The sequence below is a fragment of the Dromiciops gliroides genome, chromosome 1 (genome assembly GCF_019393635.1).
Source record: "Dromiciops gliroides isolate mDroGli1 chromosome 1, mDroGli1.pri, whole genome shotgun sequence".
Taxonomy (NCBI): Eukaryota; Metazoa; Chordata; class Mammalia; order Microbiotheria; family Microbiotheriidae; genus Dromiciops; species Dromiciops gliroides.
The window spans coordinates 59,042,620-59,060,537 of record NC_057861.1 but is presented as its reverse complement, the minus strand read 5'-3'; the positions used below and the strand labels follow the sequence as shown (position 1 = coordinate 59,060,537).

Genomic DNA, 17,918 nt, shown 5'->3' with positions numbered 1-17,918 from the left:
AGTCAACCGGATCCTGGGCTGGGTGGCAGGAGGTTATCACTAACTAGCTGGCTAACCGTGGGTAAAGAACCTAATCTTCCTGGATCTCAGGTTCACCATCTGTCAAATGAAGGGGTTCAATCACATGATGTCTAATGTCCTTTCCCTTGGAATATTGTGATTCTATAAAGGAAGTACAAAATGGAAACTGTATAAAGGCCAGGGACACAAGCTTGGTTTTGGTCCATGCAAACCAGTGTAACTTGTGAATTTTCTTTCAGAGATAATATTCAAGAAAGAAGACTGAACTTGAAATCAGCTCTACCACTTCGGCACTGTGTGACATTGATTGAAGAAGACACTCAACTCTCTGGGCCAGGGCCTCACTGTCCTCATCTAGGAGGTGGGGATAATAAATCCCACTCCCTGACACAGGGTTACTGCGAAGACCAAATAAGGTAATATAGGTAAGTTATAAATTACACAGCTCCCTGTTTTTGTAAGGTGGTGTCATTCAGCATCTAGTACCAGTCCTTTGTAGACAGTATTCATCTAATGTATATTTATGAAATAAATGAAACCACTTCTGCAAAGAAAAAAATTACCAATCACTGAGTGCCTTACTGAATGTTTTCAATTCAAAAACTGTACATTAAATCAGATTCAACATGCTTGGCATGGACTGTGGTAAGAAGAGTGGTCTAAAGTCAAAGAGCTTGAGGCCTGCCTCTGAAGACCCTTAAACGTGTCACCTTTGGCATGTCATCTAGCTGAGCCTCAGTGAAACAGAGATGACATTACCACTGCTGGGGCTATCACCAGCAGTAAAGTATTTATATGGTGCAGAAGAGAAAAATCAGGCTCACCGAGGATGAACGAGTTGTACTTGGCTCTCCATGCCCCAGAGGGCTGTTGGAAAAAAAGCATGCTTCTTTTTGTGGTGGCAAGGAATTGGAAATTGAGGGGCTGACCATCAATTGGGGAATGGCTGAACAAGTTGTGGTATATGAATGTAATGGAATACTATTGTGCTGTAAGAAACAATGAGCAGGAAGATTTCAGAGAAACCTGGAAGGACTTACATGAACTGATGATGAGTGAGATGAGCAGAACCAGGAGAACATTGTACACAGTATCAACAACATTGTGTGTGGATCAACTGTGATAGACTTGATTCTTCTCAGCAATACAATGGTCCAAGAGAGTTCCAAAGGACTCATGATGGAAAATGTTCTCCAAATCCAGAAAAAAAAAGAAGAACTGTGGAATCTAGATGCAGATCAAACCATACCATTTCTATTGTTTTTTGTTGTTGTTTTTCTTTTTTGAGGTTTTTTCCTTTTTGCTCTGATTCTTCTCTCATAACATGACTAAAGCAGAAATATGTTTAATGTGATTGTACATACATAACCTATGTCAGATTACTTGCTGTCTTGGGGAGGGGGGAGGGAGAAAAATTTGAAAAAAAAATTTAAAACTATCTCTAAATGTAACTGGAAAATAATAAAATATTTATATGGACAAAAAAAAAGAAAAAGAAAAAAAGCATGCTGAAGACTGCAGGAAGACTGTGTGTGACTGTGTGAAGATGATTTCACAAAGGTATTCTCAGTTACCCCCAAATGCTTTCTATAGTAATCTTTCTCTAGGTAAGGAAGTATCAAATTAGCAAAATGTAAAAATCTAACTGACTCCACAAACATAAGAGCTAATTAAAAGGGTGTATGTGCTCTATGTGGTGTGTAACGTCTACTATTTTATGCCTCCTCCCAACATAAGCACCTAATGAGAAGGAACTGTGTCAACACAGTCCTTAGCACAGAGATACTAGTGCTATGCACTAACCACAGTCTAATCAATAATACCTATTCACATTTGTACAGCATTTTACACCTCACAGTGTTTTTCACATGCAATTATCTCATGTGAACCTTATAGCAGTCACTTAATAGGCAGTACAAGTGTTATCTTTTCCAGATTACAACAAAGTTGAGGCTCAGATAGGTCAAATGATTTATTCAATGTCACAAAGATAGTAAGTGGCAGAATAAGGGACAAATTCAAGGCATTGAATCAAAGTCTACTTCTATTTCCACTAACACCTCAAAAATTCCTCTCAACAATCAAATTGAAATCAGAGAAAAAGAGGCTTCAGCGGATTCCCACTGAATTTATTTTTATAAATCGATTTTAGTGGATCTTTAATAACTCAGTACCATTCTGTTAGCCTGTCCACATAGGGTGATCCTTTCCATCAAGCTAAGGTGACCAAGAGAACATCTTGAAATATCTCCCCAGGACCTAGTATAATGCTCTACACACAGTAGGTACTTCATATATATTTGCTGAATAAATAAGGCTAAGAAATATGGGAAGGGCAGCTAGGTGGCACAGTGGATAAAGCACCAGCCCTGGATTCAGGAGGACCTGAGTTCAAATGTGGCCTCAGACACTTGACACTTGCTAGCTGTGTGACCCCGGGCAAGTCACTTAGCCCCCATTGCCCCACAAATTTTTTTTTTAATTAAAAAAAATATATGGGAAACACACATGAGTGTATTAGATATAAACTTTTCTACCCTAGCTCCTTTGGTCATGCATACCAAGAGCAAGAGCACTTCTTTCTCTGGTTCCTGGCATTATATCATCCATGTTTTTCAGTGGTGCCAGGGGATGGTCACATGTGACACTACTCAAAATGTGTGAATTTTCAAAACTCTGAATATGCTTTGTCAGCTTTTCTTTGATAGAAGTGAAATGAAAACAATGTTCCAACATTTTCCATTCGTGGGTTTTTACATGGTATGTTTTCTTGCTTAACTGGTTGAGATGTTTTGGATATAGACTTCAGGCAAAGAGACCAAGACATCAATGGAAATTACTTCTGTCTCAAAGTTGGCTGTTTGAGCAGAGTTTTTCTCCAATGCTCCTATCTCTTATAAGAGGCTAAGTAATTTTCATGTTTTAAGTAACCACTTACTCTCAATTTCATAGAGAGAAGGAAGGATAAGTATACACAAGAAAACTTTTAAATGTTATAAAAAATGAAGTTTTGTAATTAAAAAACATTTTTAAAAAATGGAATCTGATATAAAAGCCTATGGGATTCCTCAGATACAATTTGTCAAATCTGAAACTGTTTCTAAATCTATATTTACAGAGAACTGAATAATGACGACTCTGCATTTAAGTACAGTGACTGCATTACAAGCCTCACATAACCAAGCAGAACGTGGACTAGGTACTTGGCTACCCCTAGAGCATATTTTTAAAACCGTGTCTGTGTGGGTCACTGTCCACTGGAGTCTTTGAGCCTTCATTAGAACATATTAGATCTGACACCACAACCAATTTCTATACACTGAGCAGAACTAAGGATATTCTAGTACTAAGAATATTTGCATTGATAAAAACCCATAAAGAAAGTGTTCCATGGTGGCTAAGAATTGGAAATCAAAGAAAAGCCCATCAATTGGAAAATGACTAAACAAGTTGTGGTATATGATGGTGATGGAATATTATTGTGCCATAAGGAATGACAAGCATGATGATTTCAGAAAGGCCTGGAAAGACTTGTATGAAATTATGTATAGTGAAGTGAGCAGAACCAAGAGAACATTGTGCACAGTGATAACAATACTGCTTGATGAAGAACTGTGAATGACAACTATTCTCAGCATACAATGATCCAAGAAAATCCCAAAGGACTAACGAAACATACTATCCACCTCCAAAGAAAGAACTGATATTGATTGAACACAGACTGAAGCCTGCTATTTTTCACTTTCTTTTTTCCCCTTTTATTCAGGTTTTCTTGTATAAAATGACTAAAATGGTAATGTTTTACATAATCATACATGTAGAACCCATATCTGAAGCCTCAGAGAGGAAGGAGGTGAGGAAGAAAAGGAAGAATAAAATTTGGAACTCAAAACTATAAATAAAAATGTCTGTTATTTAAAAAAAATAAGGAAAGTGTCCCTCATGAGGTACCACCCTAACCCTAGTCTGAGTTCTTGACTGAGTAAACATACAAGACAACAGCTGTTGTAGAGTTCCTATCTACTGCTTACAAACAGAATATTTCAGCCATTTCATCTATTATGAAGGGAAAATCAAAGACAAATGAATACTATAGGTTTCCTGATCATATTAGTAATAAAACAATAATATGCTACATCTACAAGCCTGTTTTCCAAGTGGCTCACAGCACTCCATAGGATTATAACAAGAAGTGGCTTTAGAAATAATGTCCCACCCTTCCCATTTACAGAAAAGGAAAGTGAGGATTAGAGAGGTTAAAGACTTCTTTCATTTATCTTAGCAACATCCTTGTGAGGCTGAAAGGAATTGGGATATTTCTTATCTGGTGTTATCATACAGAAAAAATTAATGAGAAGAAAGGAGAAGAGAATTGAGGCTTCCTGAATCCCAGAATTAAGCTAAATTCAAATAACTAACTGCCTCTCTTCATGAAATGAATAAGAGGTTATAAAATGAGGTCATTATGGAAAGGTCAAAAATAATTTCTCCAGTCTAACAAAGAGAATTTAATAAGGAAGGCGCAGGCCACCTCTAAGCCTTGTCACAATCGTTTCAATCCAAACATTTAACATTCCAGTGTGTGTGTGTGTGTGTGTGTGTGTGTATGGATATATGGATATATAAATAATATTCTAGTGTATATATTTATACACACATGTATATAATATTCCAGTGTATATATATAAATATATAAAACTGTGCTAGATGCTGAAGATACACAGATAAAAATCAATAGTTCTGCCCTCAAGAAGTTTGCAACATAGGAAGAGAGACAAGACAAACATTCAAATAACTAAAATACAAATTGTAATATAAGTGGATAGGAGATGCCCAAACAGAATGATCTAAGAGATTCAAGAAAGGAACCTAGGGAGAGGAACAGGAAAGGTTTAATGGAACAGATGATTCTGGAGCTGTCTTGAAGGAAGGGAAGGAATTCAAGAGGCAGAAATCTGAGGGGAAGACCATTTCCAATTAAGGGACAGTATGTGTAAATGCCTTAGGGGCTGGAAAAATCTGGACAAACCTGGAGAATGCCTCTTAAGTTAGGTTTGAGTGAGAAAGGAAGTAGTATGTAACAAGATAGGCTGCAGTAAGCTTGGGAAGCACACTGAATGCCAGGCTAAGGAATTTTTGTACAGTATACAAGTGGGAACCAAGGAATGTTTTGAATTGGGAAGTTTCATGATCCAGTGAACTGGAGAGCAAGAATTAGTTAGAAGGCTAGTAATAGCAGCTAGGTGGCACAGTGGATTAAGCACCGGCCCTGGATTCAGGAGGACCTGAGTTCAAATCCAGCCTCAGACACTTGACACTTACTAGCTGTGTGACCCTGGGCAAGTCACTTAATTCCCATTGCCCCGCAAAAACAAAACCAATTACTAGCTGTGTGACCCTAGGCAAGTCACTTAACCCCAATTGCCTCACCAAAAAAAAAAAGAGAGAGAGAGAGAAAGAGAGAGAGAAAAGAAGGCTATTACAATCATCCAGAAGATGTAAAGAAGGCCAGAACAAGAGAAAATGAAAAGGAGGGAAAAGGTCTGCAGGATCTTAGGGATATAGAATTAGCTTGGCAATTGAGCAAGGGAAAAATCAGTAATGACTTAGCTTTTGAAGCTGGATGACTGACTGGATGGTGGTAAAATCAACAGAAATATAGAATTATATGGTTATCTATATTCAACCATTTCCCACTTCATTTCATTATAACTCGTTTTGAGCAGCACCAGGCTAAGTAACAAGACAGTGTATGCAGATCCATGGAAGAATGTTAGAAAGAAGCAAATGCATTTAGACATTACAGTGGGGCTTGACTAGGATGCTTTAATCAACGAACAAGCATTTATTAAGTACTGAAATAACAATGCTTGTGGCAGTGTTATGCTTATCTTTATATTTCTTATCTTCTACTCTAAATTCCTTGTTTTTGACAGCAAGTTATCCACTGGTAGCACAGACACATGCTACAGACAAGACTTGAGCTGGTGCATGGGGGAATAGAGGAAGTAATTTCAAGAAGCAGGACCCCTGGAAGCTGAGAATTGAGAAGGGGAGCCAGCCATGGAGAGGAGCAGGTGATGAGAACACAGCCGAACAGTCCACCTAGCAGAGATGCTGAAATCAAGGGGAGCCATGTGAAAACTCCACAAAGAGGTAAGAATTTCTGGACTGCTCCACTTTCCCACCATCTGCTTTGTCCACTTCCAATGACACCACCCTAAGGCCTTTTCCCATGATTACTGAGTCGTGACCAGGGTGGCCATTTCTTTTTTGTTTCCCCCCATTTTATCTATTTATTTATTTCCTTTTTTGCACGGCAATGGGGGTTAAGTGACTTACCCAGGGTCACACAGCTAGTAAGTGTCAAGTGTCTGAGGCTGGATTTGAACTCAGGTCCTCCTGAATCCAAGGCCAGTGCTTTATCCACTGTGCAGCTTCTTGAGGGACATCAGTCAATGCTATTCACTTCACTCCCAGCTCAACTCACTCTCATTTTCTCAGCAGCTGCCTTGCCCCAATATTCTTCTTTCCCCTCCTGTCTCCCCTTGATGTTTTATATTCCTCTATTAGAATGTAAGCCCCTTGAAAGCAAAGATCATCTTGTTTTCTTGTATTTGTATCCCAGCCTAACACAGAGCCTAAGACAAAGTAAGAACTTAAGAAATACGTCTAATGTGTTGTGCGCTCTCTTTCTCTAACACAGTGCCTTATACTTATTAGGTATATATTTGATAAGTATTAATACTATGTGGAGCAGTGGACAGAGCACCAGACCTGGCATCAGGAAGACTCATCTTCCTGAGTTCCAATCTGGCCTCAGACACTTATTAGCTGCATGACTTTGGGCAAATCATTTAGCCCTGTTTGCCTCAGTTTCCTCATCTCTAAAATGAGCTGGAGAAAGAAATGGCAAATCACTCCAGGATCTTTGCCAAGAAAACCCCAAATGGGGTCACAAGTTGGACACAACTGAAAAACGATTGTACAACAACTAATATTAACCAAATTGAATACACACGTAATAAAATCCCTCACAAATTCAAACTTCCTGAACATAGTTCTAAACCCAGAATTAAGGAAAATAGCTCTCAAAAACCCTCAACACTGGGGTAGGTAGGTGGTGCAGTAGATAAAGCACCGGCCCTGGATTCAGGAGGACCTGAGTTCAAATGTGACCTCAGACATTTGACTAGCTGTGTGACCCTGGGCAAGTCACTTAACCCTCATTGCCCCACAAAAAAAACCAAACAAACAGAATCCACAGTTCTTTGGGGCAGCTAGGTGGCTCAGTGAATACAGCACCGGCCCTGAAGTCAGGAGGACCTGAGTTCAAGGCCCCAGACACTTAACACTTACTAGCTGTGTGACCCTGGGCAAGTCACTTAACCCCAACTGCCTCACCAAAAACAAACAAAAAACAAAACAAAACAAAACCCTCAACACTAAACCAGACCTGTAGATTTTCAATGATTTCTTCTGTCACATGTAACTCTTGCCAAGCATATTATACTGGTAAGCTCCCTAACGGCCTAGAATGTATCTTATTTTATCTTTCTCACAACACGTAGCAGTCTCACACAAAGAAGGAATTTGTTTATTGATAAAGTGGTAGTATGATAAGGTGGCAAGAGCTCTGTTATGGAGACATAAGACCTAACTATCTGAACAAATTATTTAACCAATTTGGGGTTTTTTTTGGTTTTGGGGTTTTTTTTGGGGGGGGGGGTTGTTTGTTTTTTGTGAAGCAATTGGGGTTAAGTGACTTGCCCAGGGTCACACAGCTAGTAAGTGTCAAGTATCTGAGGCTGGATTTGAACTCAGGTCCTCCTGAATCCAGAGCCAGTGCTCTATCCACTGCACCACCTAGCTGCCCCCATTTAACCAATTTGTGCTCAAGAACTCAGACTAGGATTAGGCAGCTTCTAGGGTGGTACCTCATGAGGGACACTTTCCTTTTTTTTTTTTTAAATAAACACCTCACAGTGTTGTTGCAATGATAGTGTTTTGTAAGCTGAAAACACTATAGAAATGTAAATTCTTATTAGTTGCACTCAATTGTCTGCCCACAGAGGATTAAAGGCAGCAAAGCAGAAAATGAGGTGGGGACTGCCAGAAATGTGGACAATTACAGCATTGGACAGAAACAGCTGAAGGGCTTTACAGTGTTATGAATGTGAGTCATAACAATTATCATGAATCATCAATAAAAAATGAAATTATACACAGTCTTCCCTTTAAGAAGGAAAACATTAATAGATTTCAGAAAGATTTCTATCCCAAATGGTTAGAAGCAGGAGGAGAGTCATGAGGGAAGTGAGCATGGCTAGCTAGCCTGGACATTTCCTTAAATGGAGGTGCTGAATAGAAACTCACTCAAGGGGCAGGTAGGAGTTCAGCCCAGAAGCATTTCCATGGTGAGAAGGCTGCTGCAGTGGGAGCGGGAGAGTCTAGAGAGACAGGTGCAGAGCTGGGAGAGAAGGGAAGTAACGAGGTCAACTTCTGTTGACCAAAGCAGCTAGTTAGCATCTGTATTCTTGGGGAAGTTTGGGTATCATCTTGCCTGGAAAAAAGGAACTGATGGAGAGCTCCATTCTGACTCTTAAGATCCTATTCCTTCACTTTAACAAAGATATGAATGGACAACGAAAATAACTAAAACAGATTTGTACTGACTAGTTCTCTAAGAGCATTACTTTTTTGTTTTATATTAAATAAAAAACCCTTTTATCTCATTATCCCATGAATAGACTCACAGAATGTCAAAACTGTAAGGAAACGCATAGGGCATCAAGTCCAATTTATAGCTGAACAAGACTTCCCTCTTGAACATACCAAACCAACAAATGGTTATGAAGGCTTTGCTCAAAGACCACTATGAAAGAGGGACCTATGGCCTCCCAAGGAAGCTCGTTACACTTTTGAACAGCTCAAATCATTAGGAAATTTTTCCTTACACCAAACCTATGAATGTGTGCCTCTATATCTTGCACAAGTTACTCTTAGTTCTGCCCTGAGGGGACAAGCAGAATATGTGTGACCAAACTCCTTGAGCATGGAATCAGAGGAGGCCTGAGGGGTCTGTGCGCTGCTCTTGATACTTGCTAGTCACATGGCCATGGACTGGGCCCACATTGCATCTTACTGCCTCTCTGAGTCTTGACTATACCAAAGCATTTACCCCACAAGGCCTTGGAAACCTTGAAGTGCTATATAAATGACAGCTTTTATTATTCCATATCATAGTCCTTCAGATATTCCAAGCCACCAATCATGTTCCCTTCAATGTTTCCCTTTAAGGAAAAGGCTTTTAATTGATCCTTAGATGGCACAGTCTTGAAGTTTTTCACTATTCTAGTCACCCTCCGACTTCCAAAAAGTAGGGGCCAGAACACAACACAGTACTTGCAGGGTTTCTCACCAGAGCAGAACAGAGGTCCCTTAGAATACAGTGGATGATCCCCTTAGTGGATCTGGTAGCCATATCACATGAAACCCATTTAAATACCCAGTCTATTCCGGACAAATGGCTTCCTGCCTCTTCCAGGTCATACCCAAGCTTAGAAAACCAGCTTCCTAAGAATAAATCTTTTCATTTATCATTATCAAATTTTATATTCCTAGGTTCCAACTAATATCAAGAAGTTTTTTGGGGCAGCTAGGTGGCGCAGTGGTAGAGCACCGGCCCGGGAGTCAGGAGTACCTGAGTTCAAATCCGGCCTCAGACACTTGACACTAGCTGTGTGACCCTGGGCAAGTCACTTAACCCCAATTGCCTCACTTTAAAAAAAAAAAAAGAAGAAGTAGTATTGTGATTCCAACTCTGTCAAGCAATGTGTTAGCTATACCTCTTAGCCTTGTGTCAATGGCAAATTTGAGAAGCATGGTATCAGTGCCTCCATGTGAGTCAGTGATGAAAATGACAGCATCAAGTACAGATTCCAGGGGGCACTCCACTAATGACTTCCTTCCAAGTGGACATTGAACCATTAATGACTATTCTTTGGTCCTACCATTCAACCAGCTCTGAATCTACCTAATGCTACCATCTGATAGATTACAACTCTTTATCTTGTTCATAAACCATTTGAGAGACTTTGTCAAATGATTTGCTCTAATTTAGGTAAACTACATCTATAGCATTTCCATGATCTACAAGTCTGGTTAGTAGCCCTATTTAAAAAAAAAAAAAGCAGTTAGATTGGCATAAGCTGTTCTTAGTGGTAGTACCATGCTGACTCTTTGTGATCACTGCTTCCTCTTCATAATGTTCACTAATCATCCTTGCAACAGCATGTCCTAGAATATGATCAGGAATCAGGAGGACCTATATTTTGAACATTTTACTTTCTTCATTAAAAAAAAATCTGGGTAACAAGTGCCCTTCTTCCATCCTGCTGCAGGCGCTTGTTCTGTCCTCCATGCTCCTTTCACAGATGGTAGCTCAGGAATCACGCCCATTAGTACTCTCAGAACCCCAGGGGTATAGTTCATCGGAGCCAGGGATTTGAATTTGCGAAGGACAGCCAAGTGCTTTCTTAACTCCCCACTCACTCATCTCAGGTTCTCCTCATTCTTTTTGCTTTGTCCTTCTTGGCAGAGAAAACAAAAACCAAAAAAGAGCACTGTGGGTGTATCTTTTCTCCATCTTTCGTCACCATGGTCCAAGTTCCCTGGGTGGCAGCAGTTCAGATTTTCCTTGGTCCTCTCCACCAAGTTGGGAAAACCCACTCACCAGTGCCTCTTTATTGCCTTTTTCTTCCCTGCCCAACAGGGTGAGCCCTCAAGCTCACTTTGATACTATTCTCCCAGGGAGGTCTGGGCTATGTACCACCCACACACACTCCCACACCAATCTTATTAGAATGCTCCCCTACTCTCCTCTTTCCTCTTCACTGGAATTGTTTCTGTGAATATCGACACCTAAACTTCTTGGACAGAATGGAATCTTTCCTAGGAGCTGAACCAAGGACAGACAACAAAAAAGTACCACAGGGAGGCTGATGGGAAAAGGAGGGAATCCTTAGACTATGTGTTCTCTATAATATAGCTGCTAAGCAGTCCTTGTACCTCTGTTTTCAAGGGAAGAATAACTACCTGGGAACAAGAACAAATAGACATAAAATCCTTGATTGCTTTCTTTCTGTGGTCAGCCAGCTCTTTGGCATGTGGCCATTCTCTCCCTGTCAACATACCCTCACGAATATTGGAGCAAAAGAAGAACAAACTGCTGGAGGTTTCTACTCCACCTCCCCTATGCCAACCCACCTTGGGCAGCAAGCTAATAGCTACTCCCCACCGTGGCAAGCAGGAAGGTGCCTCACCATGCATCAAGAGAGTAATTCTCCTGTCACTCCATTGGCAGAGGGATGACATAAGAATTGCTGATGAAGGGAAGAAAGGAACCATGGACCAACTACATGGCCTTGCTATACCAATGATCTCTAGTTTCACGATCAGGGATGTGATTTTTCATTATATTTAAAAGAGACTATAGCAGATGACAATGACTTGCTATTGCTGGAGAGTGAGGTGAGGGAGGAAAAGCAGGGAGCTGGATTCTACTCTATTGAGCATGATCCTAACAACAGCCAATTCTGAGACATATGCCATCATAAAGTAGATACTGTTTTTAAGCAGCTTTCCCTGTGTGTGGGGCAGGTAAAGAATACAGTCTCTGAACAATCAACTAGCTGACAACTCTAATAGGAAAAAAGTTTGCCCTTTCTAGTTCTCTGTGTCAGAGGTCACACAGAATCCTCGACTCTGGGCTGGGAGGGAACTTTCAAGGCCATGTAGTAAAACCTCTATCTCAATAAGAATCCCTTCTGCAGATCCTAACAAGCAGCCATCCAGACTTCTCTTGAAAACTGCCAGGGAAGGTGAACCTTCAGTAACCAAGAAGAATTAACTTGCTACATTTTGAAAGCACCATGAATTTAGAGTGCAGGAGGAAACCCAACCCCATACTGAAGAAATAAAATTAAAACAATTTTATTGTTAATCCAAATAACCCCCATTTGAACCTGCTCTGGGACTTCTCTGAGGCTGGAATTAAAGAAGCCGAGTGAGAAGCTTAGTTTACTTCCCCCTGATTCCTGGAGTGTGGAGATGACGGGAAAACTAATCATAGCAAAAGGCATCATACTTACCACTGGGTGGCTTGGGTCGGGGAGGAACATTTTTCTTCGGTGGCAGAGCAGGAGTGTCCTGTTTACTTTTAAAAGGGTCCTCTGAGAATCCCACCCCTCCAAAAGAGGAGGTGAAAGGGTCAGAAGGGGTGGGCTGCAGAAATGGAAATGAAAGGGAGATAGATAAAAGCAATTCAAATAAAGATTATAAAGATCAATCCAACACACAATCAGTTCTTAACTGATCCCCATGGGAGGCCCAGCCCAAGAGCCTGGGTCTGCTTGCTTCCACATGGTTGCCATTCAAAGTTCCTGAAGGAGAGATAAGTAGTACAACCCTTTCTACACCTGTACTCTGTTGAGCAGTACACAGTCAGGTCATAATAAATGTCTGTTGAATATCTGCTGTTGAATGATGAAATTAGGGTTGAAGAGGAGAAAAGGCCTGCCCAATTCCTACTGAAAGTGCTTGCTCTGAGGTCCTAGTGACATCTTAACTGCCAACTCCAATGGTCACTTCTTGGCTTTCATTTTTCTAGTCCACACAGTCCCTTCTAATCTGTTCCCCCAATCACCTATTTCCTTTGACTTACACGAACAGTATTTTCCTGGCCTTCCTCTTACCTGGGTAACCACTCCTTGGTCAGCAATAGGACTGGAGGAATGGCCCCATCTCTATCCTCTCACAAACAAGTGGGCACCACAGGGATTGTGTGGATGGTTGGGTTCAAAATGACAAGTATTTATTAGAAGGAAATATTAGGGGCAGCTAGATGGCGCAGTGGATAGAGCACCGGCCCTGGAGTCAGGAGTACCTGAGTTCAAATCCGGCCTCAGACACTTAATACTTAACTAGCTGTGTGACTCTGGGCAAGTCACTTAACCCCAATTGCCTCACTAAAAAAAAAAAAAGAAGAAGGAAATATTGTCCCTGCCTTCAAGGAGATTACACTTTGAGAACTCCTGAATATGTTAGATAGAATCATGGCTATGTTATGTGACACATTTAGAATTCAATGCAGCTGTTAAGGAACCTTTACTAATGCAGAGGTCTGATCCTCCCCCTTCCCCCCATCTCTGCTCAAAAACTTTCAGTGGCTCCTGATGGCCTAGAGGATAAAATACAAACCCCTCAGCCTGTCATTCAAGCTTTTCAACACTTGACTGATTCTGGTCTGCTTTTCTAGCCCCATTTTACACAACTGTCATTCTTTCCATGTTTGTTGGGATCTTCTATGCCCCCCTCAGTGGATGAGTGAGGGTGGTGGCACTGAAAGGAAGAGACAGACACAGGAGAGCTGCAGAACTGTAATCCATAAGACCTAAGTTTGCTGCAGGAGTTGTTCATTTAATATTCCATAATGTTAAACTCATTAAATGTACCTTTCTTGATATTTAAATATAAACTCTTCTGCTGTGGTGGATTGCTAAGCTTTTCAAATGACATTTTATACAGTAAATTTTAGGATGCAATGGTTTGAAGACATTTCCATGCTGACATGGAAACATTCTATCCTATTTCTTTCCAGAACTTTTCTATGATGAGGATAAAGACACTAAAATTCTATAGGTCAGGGACAGCTAGGTGGCACAGTGGATAGAGCACCGGCCCTGGATTCAGGAGGACCTGAGTTGAAATCCTGCCTCAGACACTTAACACTTACTAGCTGTGTGGCCCTGGGTAAGTCACTTAACCCCAATTGCCTCAAAAAAAAATTCTATAGGTCATTTGCTATTTGATGTAAATGTTCTTTTTAAAAATAAGTGGTAGTTTTTTTCCATCTGTAAGGAAAAAAAGGTCTTGTCCAAGGACTATCACCCAAATGTCTTCCAAGCCTCTAGCATCTCTTGCCATCACAATTTTCCTTGTTTCCTTATTGCAATTTTTTCTTCTTTCAAAGTTGCTTTTACTATTCATTTAATTACTCAACAGATATTCACAGGTATTTCTGCTGAATATGCTATAAGGAACTGTGCTAGGAATTACTAGCTAAGAAATAATTCCTGGGGCAGCTAGGTGGCACAGCAGATAAAGCGCCGGCCCTGGATTCAGGAGGACCTGAGTTCAAACCCGGCCTCAGACACTTGACACTTACTAGCTGTGTGACGCCGGACAAGTCACTTAACCCCCATTGCCCTGCAATAAATAAATAAATAAATAAATAAATCCTGCTCTAAACGTTTATAATCTATTAAGAGAATGTACTATAGCTATTTATCTGTGTGTTTTACAAGACAGAATATGTTAACTGACAAAAGGGATATAGGAGCAAATTGTTCTGAAAGTTCAAAGGAGAGCTCACTTTTAATGTGGGGAAGTGGATGAGAAATCACGTAATACTTCATGAAAGAGGTAGCATATGAAGAGTTGGTATCTGAGCTGGGCCTGCAAGGAAAAACTGGGTTTGATATCATCGCAACTTGATATCACCTGAATAAAAATGGTGTGTGATGCTGGATGGGAGTAGGGAGAAGTTTGTTGGAATAGGATACCCAATATCCAGCAGGATATCCTAGGAATGGCCTTAGATAAAATATGATCCCGATTACAATGAGAGCAAAGAATCTGAAAACATATCCACCAAATGGAGGTGCCCATGCCCTAGGTTATAGGGGAAACACCCCATATACCTAGAGGGGAAGGATGCCTAGGAAAGAGGGGATAGATACCCTCTTTTCATCTAGCTTTTCACAATCTCTCCAGCTTGAAGTGCTCTCTTCTCCCCTCAAATTTTTCTAAATACTCAATCTGTTTGGCTTTCTCCCATTTTCCTACCAGATTTTCATTCAAATCACATTTATTTCTGCTCATGTAACAATCTCCTAATGGCACCTGCTCTCAAGGAGCTTTCCTTTTCTGGCCTGTCCTTGCTATACCCAATACAGAACACAGTGCCTTGAATGGAGGCAGAACTCTTTGTTGAAGTTTAAAAGGATGAGCTTTCATCATCATTGTTGCTGTTTTAATTATTCTGTATATACCTCACCCCTCCAATACCCAATATAGTATTCTGTCCAAAGTAGGTGTTCAACAGATGTCACCTGAGTCAAACTAAAACCACCGTCATTCCCCACAATGACTCGTAGTCATCCAGTGGAGAGGACAGGCCATCCTCAGACACGGATTCAAATGAGACACACTTTAACCCTGGTTATAGAACAAATGAAAGAAACCAAATGGAGCCATTTGATTGACTCTCCAATCTCAAAAAGCACAAACTACAGACCTCTGGACCCACCATAAGGTTATGTGACCTCCTATCTAGGACCAAATGAACCACTACATAACTATTTCTAATTTAATCTAAGCCCAGTGTAAAGCTTCTAACTTTTAAAAGTTCAGGAAAGGGGGCAGCTAGGTGGTGCAGTGGATAAAGCACCGGCCCTGGATTCAGGAGTACCTGAGTTCAAATCCGGCCTCAGACACTTGACACTTACTAACTGTGTGACCCTGGGCAAGTCACTTAACCCCGTTGCCCTTAAAAAAAAAAAAAGAAAAAAGAAAAGTTCAGGGAAACTATTTTGGCTTCTCTTAGTTGAACAAGAATGAAGAATACTCTTTAAAATGCTCTATTTCATTCATTTAAAATTTTCAAAAATGATACTAAACCTGGGGAAATAGTTTTGGCCTTATCTTCACGAGTCAAGAATTAAAAACTGAATAATATGACCAGGCCAAGTAATTCAATTATCTGTTCTTGCTGATTTGACTCTTTCTTATATCACTCAACAAAGTTAATATGCATTCATTATGTGCAAGACATGTTTCCATAAAATATTTGTTTTAGTAACAGGTTCATGTGACGGGAAACTAGAAAGTAGTTTAGCAAAAACTGTGTTTAAACCAGCATCTTACACCACGGTGCCACAGTAAGTTCCAAATGGATTCTTGATTTAAATATGAAAGATCACATTATCAAAAGATTAGGGGGGGGGCAGCTAGGTGGCTCAGTGGATAAAGTAATGGCCCTGGATTCAGGAGGACCTGAGTTCAAATCCGGCCTCAAACATTTGACACTTACTAGCTGTGTGACCCTGGGCAAGTCACTTAACCCTCTTTGCCCTGCAAAAACAAAACAAAACAAAAGATTAAAGGAAAACTATTGGAGGTATCTTTCATAACCATGGTTGAAGAAGAATTCTTTTATTTTAATTTTTATAAATACCTTTTGTTTTCATTTCACTTTAATTTCTGAATATATTACTTCCCTTTACCCTGCCCATTGGAGCTATCCTATGCAACAACAACAAAATTTGAGAAGGAAAGAAAATGCAATTCAGCAAAATTAACAAAAAGGGAGAGAATCTGTCACCAAATAAGGGTTAGAGGAGGTCCAAAAAGCTATAATACAATTTCAATTACATGAAATTGAAAAGATTTTAGAATTATAAAATCAATATAGGTAGAATTAGAAAAGTAACTCTCAGTTAGGAAAACATCTTTTCATCAACTATCTTTCACAGGGGTTTCATACCAAAGATATATAATTAACACAAATACAGAAGACCACGAGTAACATCTCAATGGACAAGTGGTCAAATAATATGGACTAGTTTTCTTTTTTTGGGGGGGGGAGGGGGGACGGGGCGATGAGGGTTAAGTGACTTGCCCAGGGTCACACAGCTAGAACGTTTCAAGTGTCTGAGGCTGGATATGAACTCAGGTCCTCCTGAATCCAGGGCCAGTACTTTATCCACTGCACCTCCTAGCTGCCCCTGGACTAGTTTTCAAAAGAAGAAATGTAGATTTCAACTCCATGAAAAATTGCTCTAAATCACTAATATAAGAAATAAATAGAAACTAAAATTACTCTGAAGTTTCAAGTTACAACCAGCATATTGGCAAAGATGACAAAAAAAGAGAAATAGTGTGTAGGGACATACAGATACACTGTTTTTTGTTTGTTTGTTTTTGGTTTTTTCAGGGTAATGAAGGTTAAGTGACTTGCCCAGGGTCACACAGCTGATAAGTTTCAAGTATCTGAAGCCAAATTTGAACTCAGGTCCTCCTAAATCCAGAGCTGGTGCTTTATCCAGAGCACCATCTAGCTGCCCCATACTAATACACTGTTAAGGGAATTCTGAACTGATCCAATCATTCTATAAAGTAGAATTATATTAAAAATATCTAGTGGGGAAGCTAGATGGCATAGTGGATAGAGCACTGGCCCTGGAGTCAGGAGTACCTGAGTTCAAATCCGGCCTCAGACACTTAACACTTACTAGCTGTGTGACCCTGGGCAAGTCACTTAACCCCAATTGCCTCGCCAAAAAAAAAAAAATGTCTAGTGACCATACCCTTTCACACAGAACTCTCTCTCCTAGACATACACCTTAAAATGGTCAAAGATAAAAAGATCCCATATATTTTAAAATATTCACAGCAACACTGACCAATCTATCAAGATGTTTTCATCAAGCAATAGGTTTACTCTGATGCTCTTGATCACCTCTTCTCCTTGATACTCTCTCCTCTTGGGAATAGTCAGACCTGCTTCCAGCCTAGACCCCATAATCATTATGGAGGAGAGAGGGCCTAGCACCTTCCTAATCACCACCAGCAAGAACTGCTGACCCACTGCCATCAACTGTCAGAAAGGCACAGGAGCCTGGGGAGTGGCAGCATCTCCCAAACTAGTGGTGTTAAATTCTCTCTCTCTCTTTTTTTTTTATTGGGGGGGAGGGGTTAGGGGCAATGACCCTAAGGGACTTGCCCAGGGTTACACAGCTAGTGTCAAGTGTCTGAGGCTGGATCTGAACTCAGTT

General features: G+C 40.4%; 1 protein-coding gene across 1 annotated transcript in view; it reads right to left on the bottom strand.

The window, feature by feature from the left end:
• Window positions 1-17,918, bottom strand: part of EPS15L1 (epidermal growth factor receptor pathway substrate 15 like 1) — a 130,444-nt gene that overhangs the window by 21,464 nt on the left and 91,062 nt on the right. Inside the window, exon 22 of the mRNA XM_043990400.1 lies at window positions 12,174-12,306. Within this exon, the coding sequence (XP_043846335.1) occupies window positions 12,174-12,306 (133 nt within the window). The remainder of the gene's footprint in view (window positions 1-12,173; window positions 12,307-17,918) is intronic.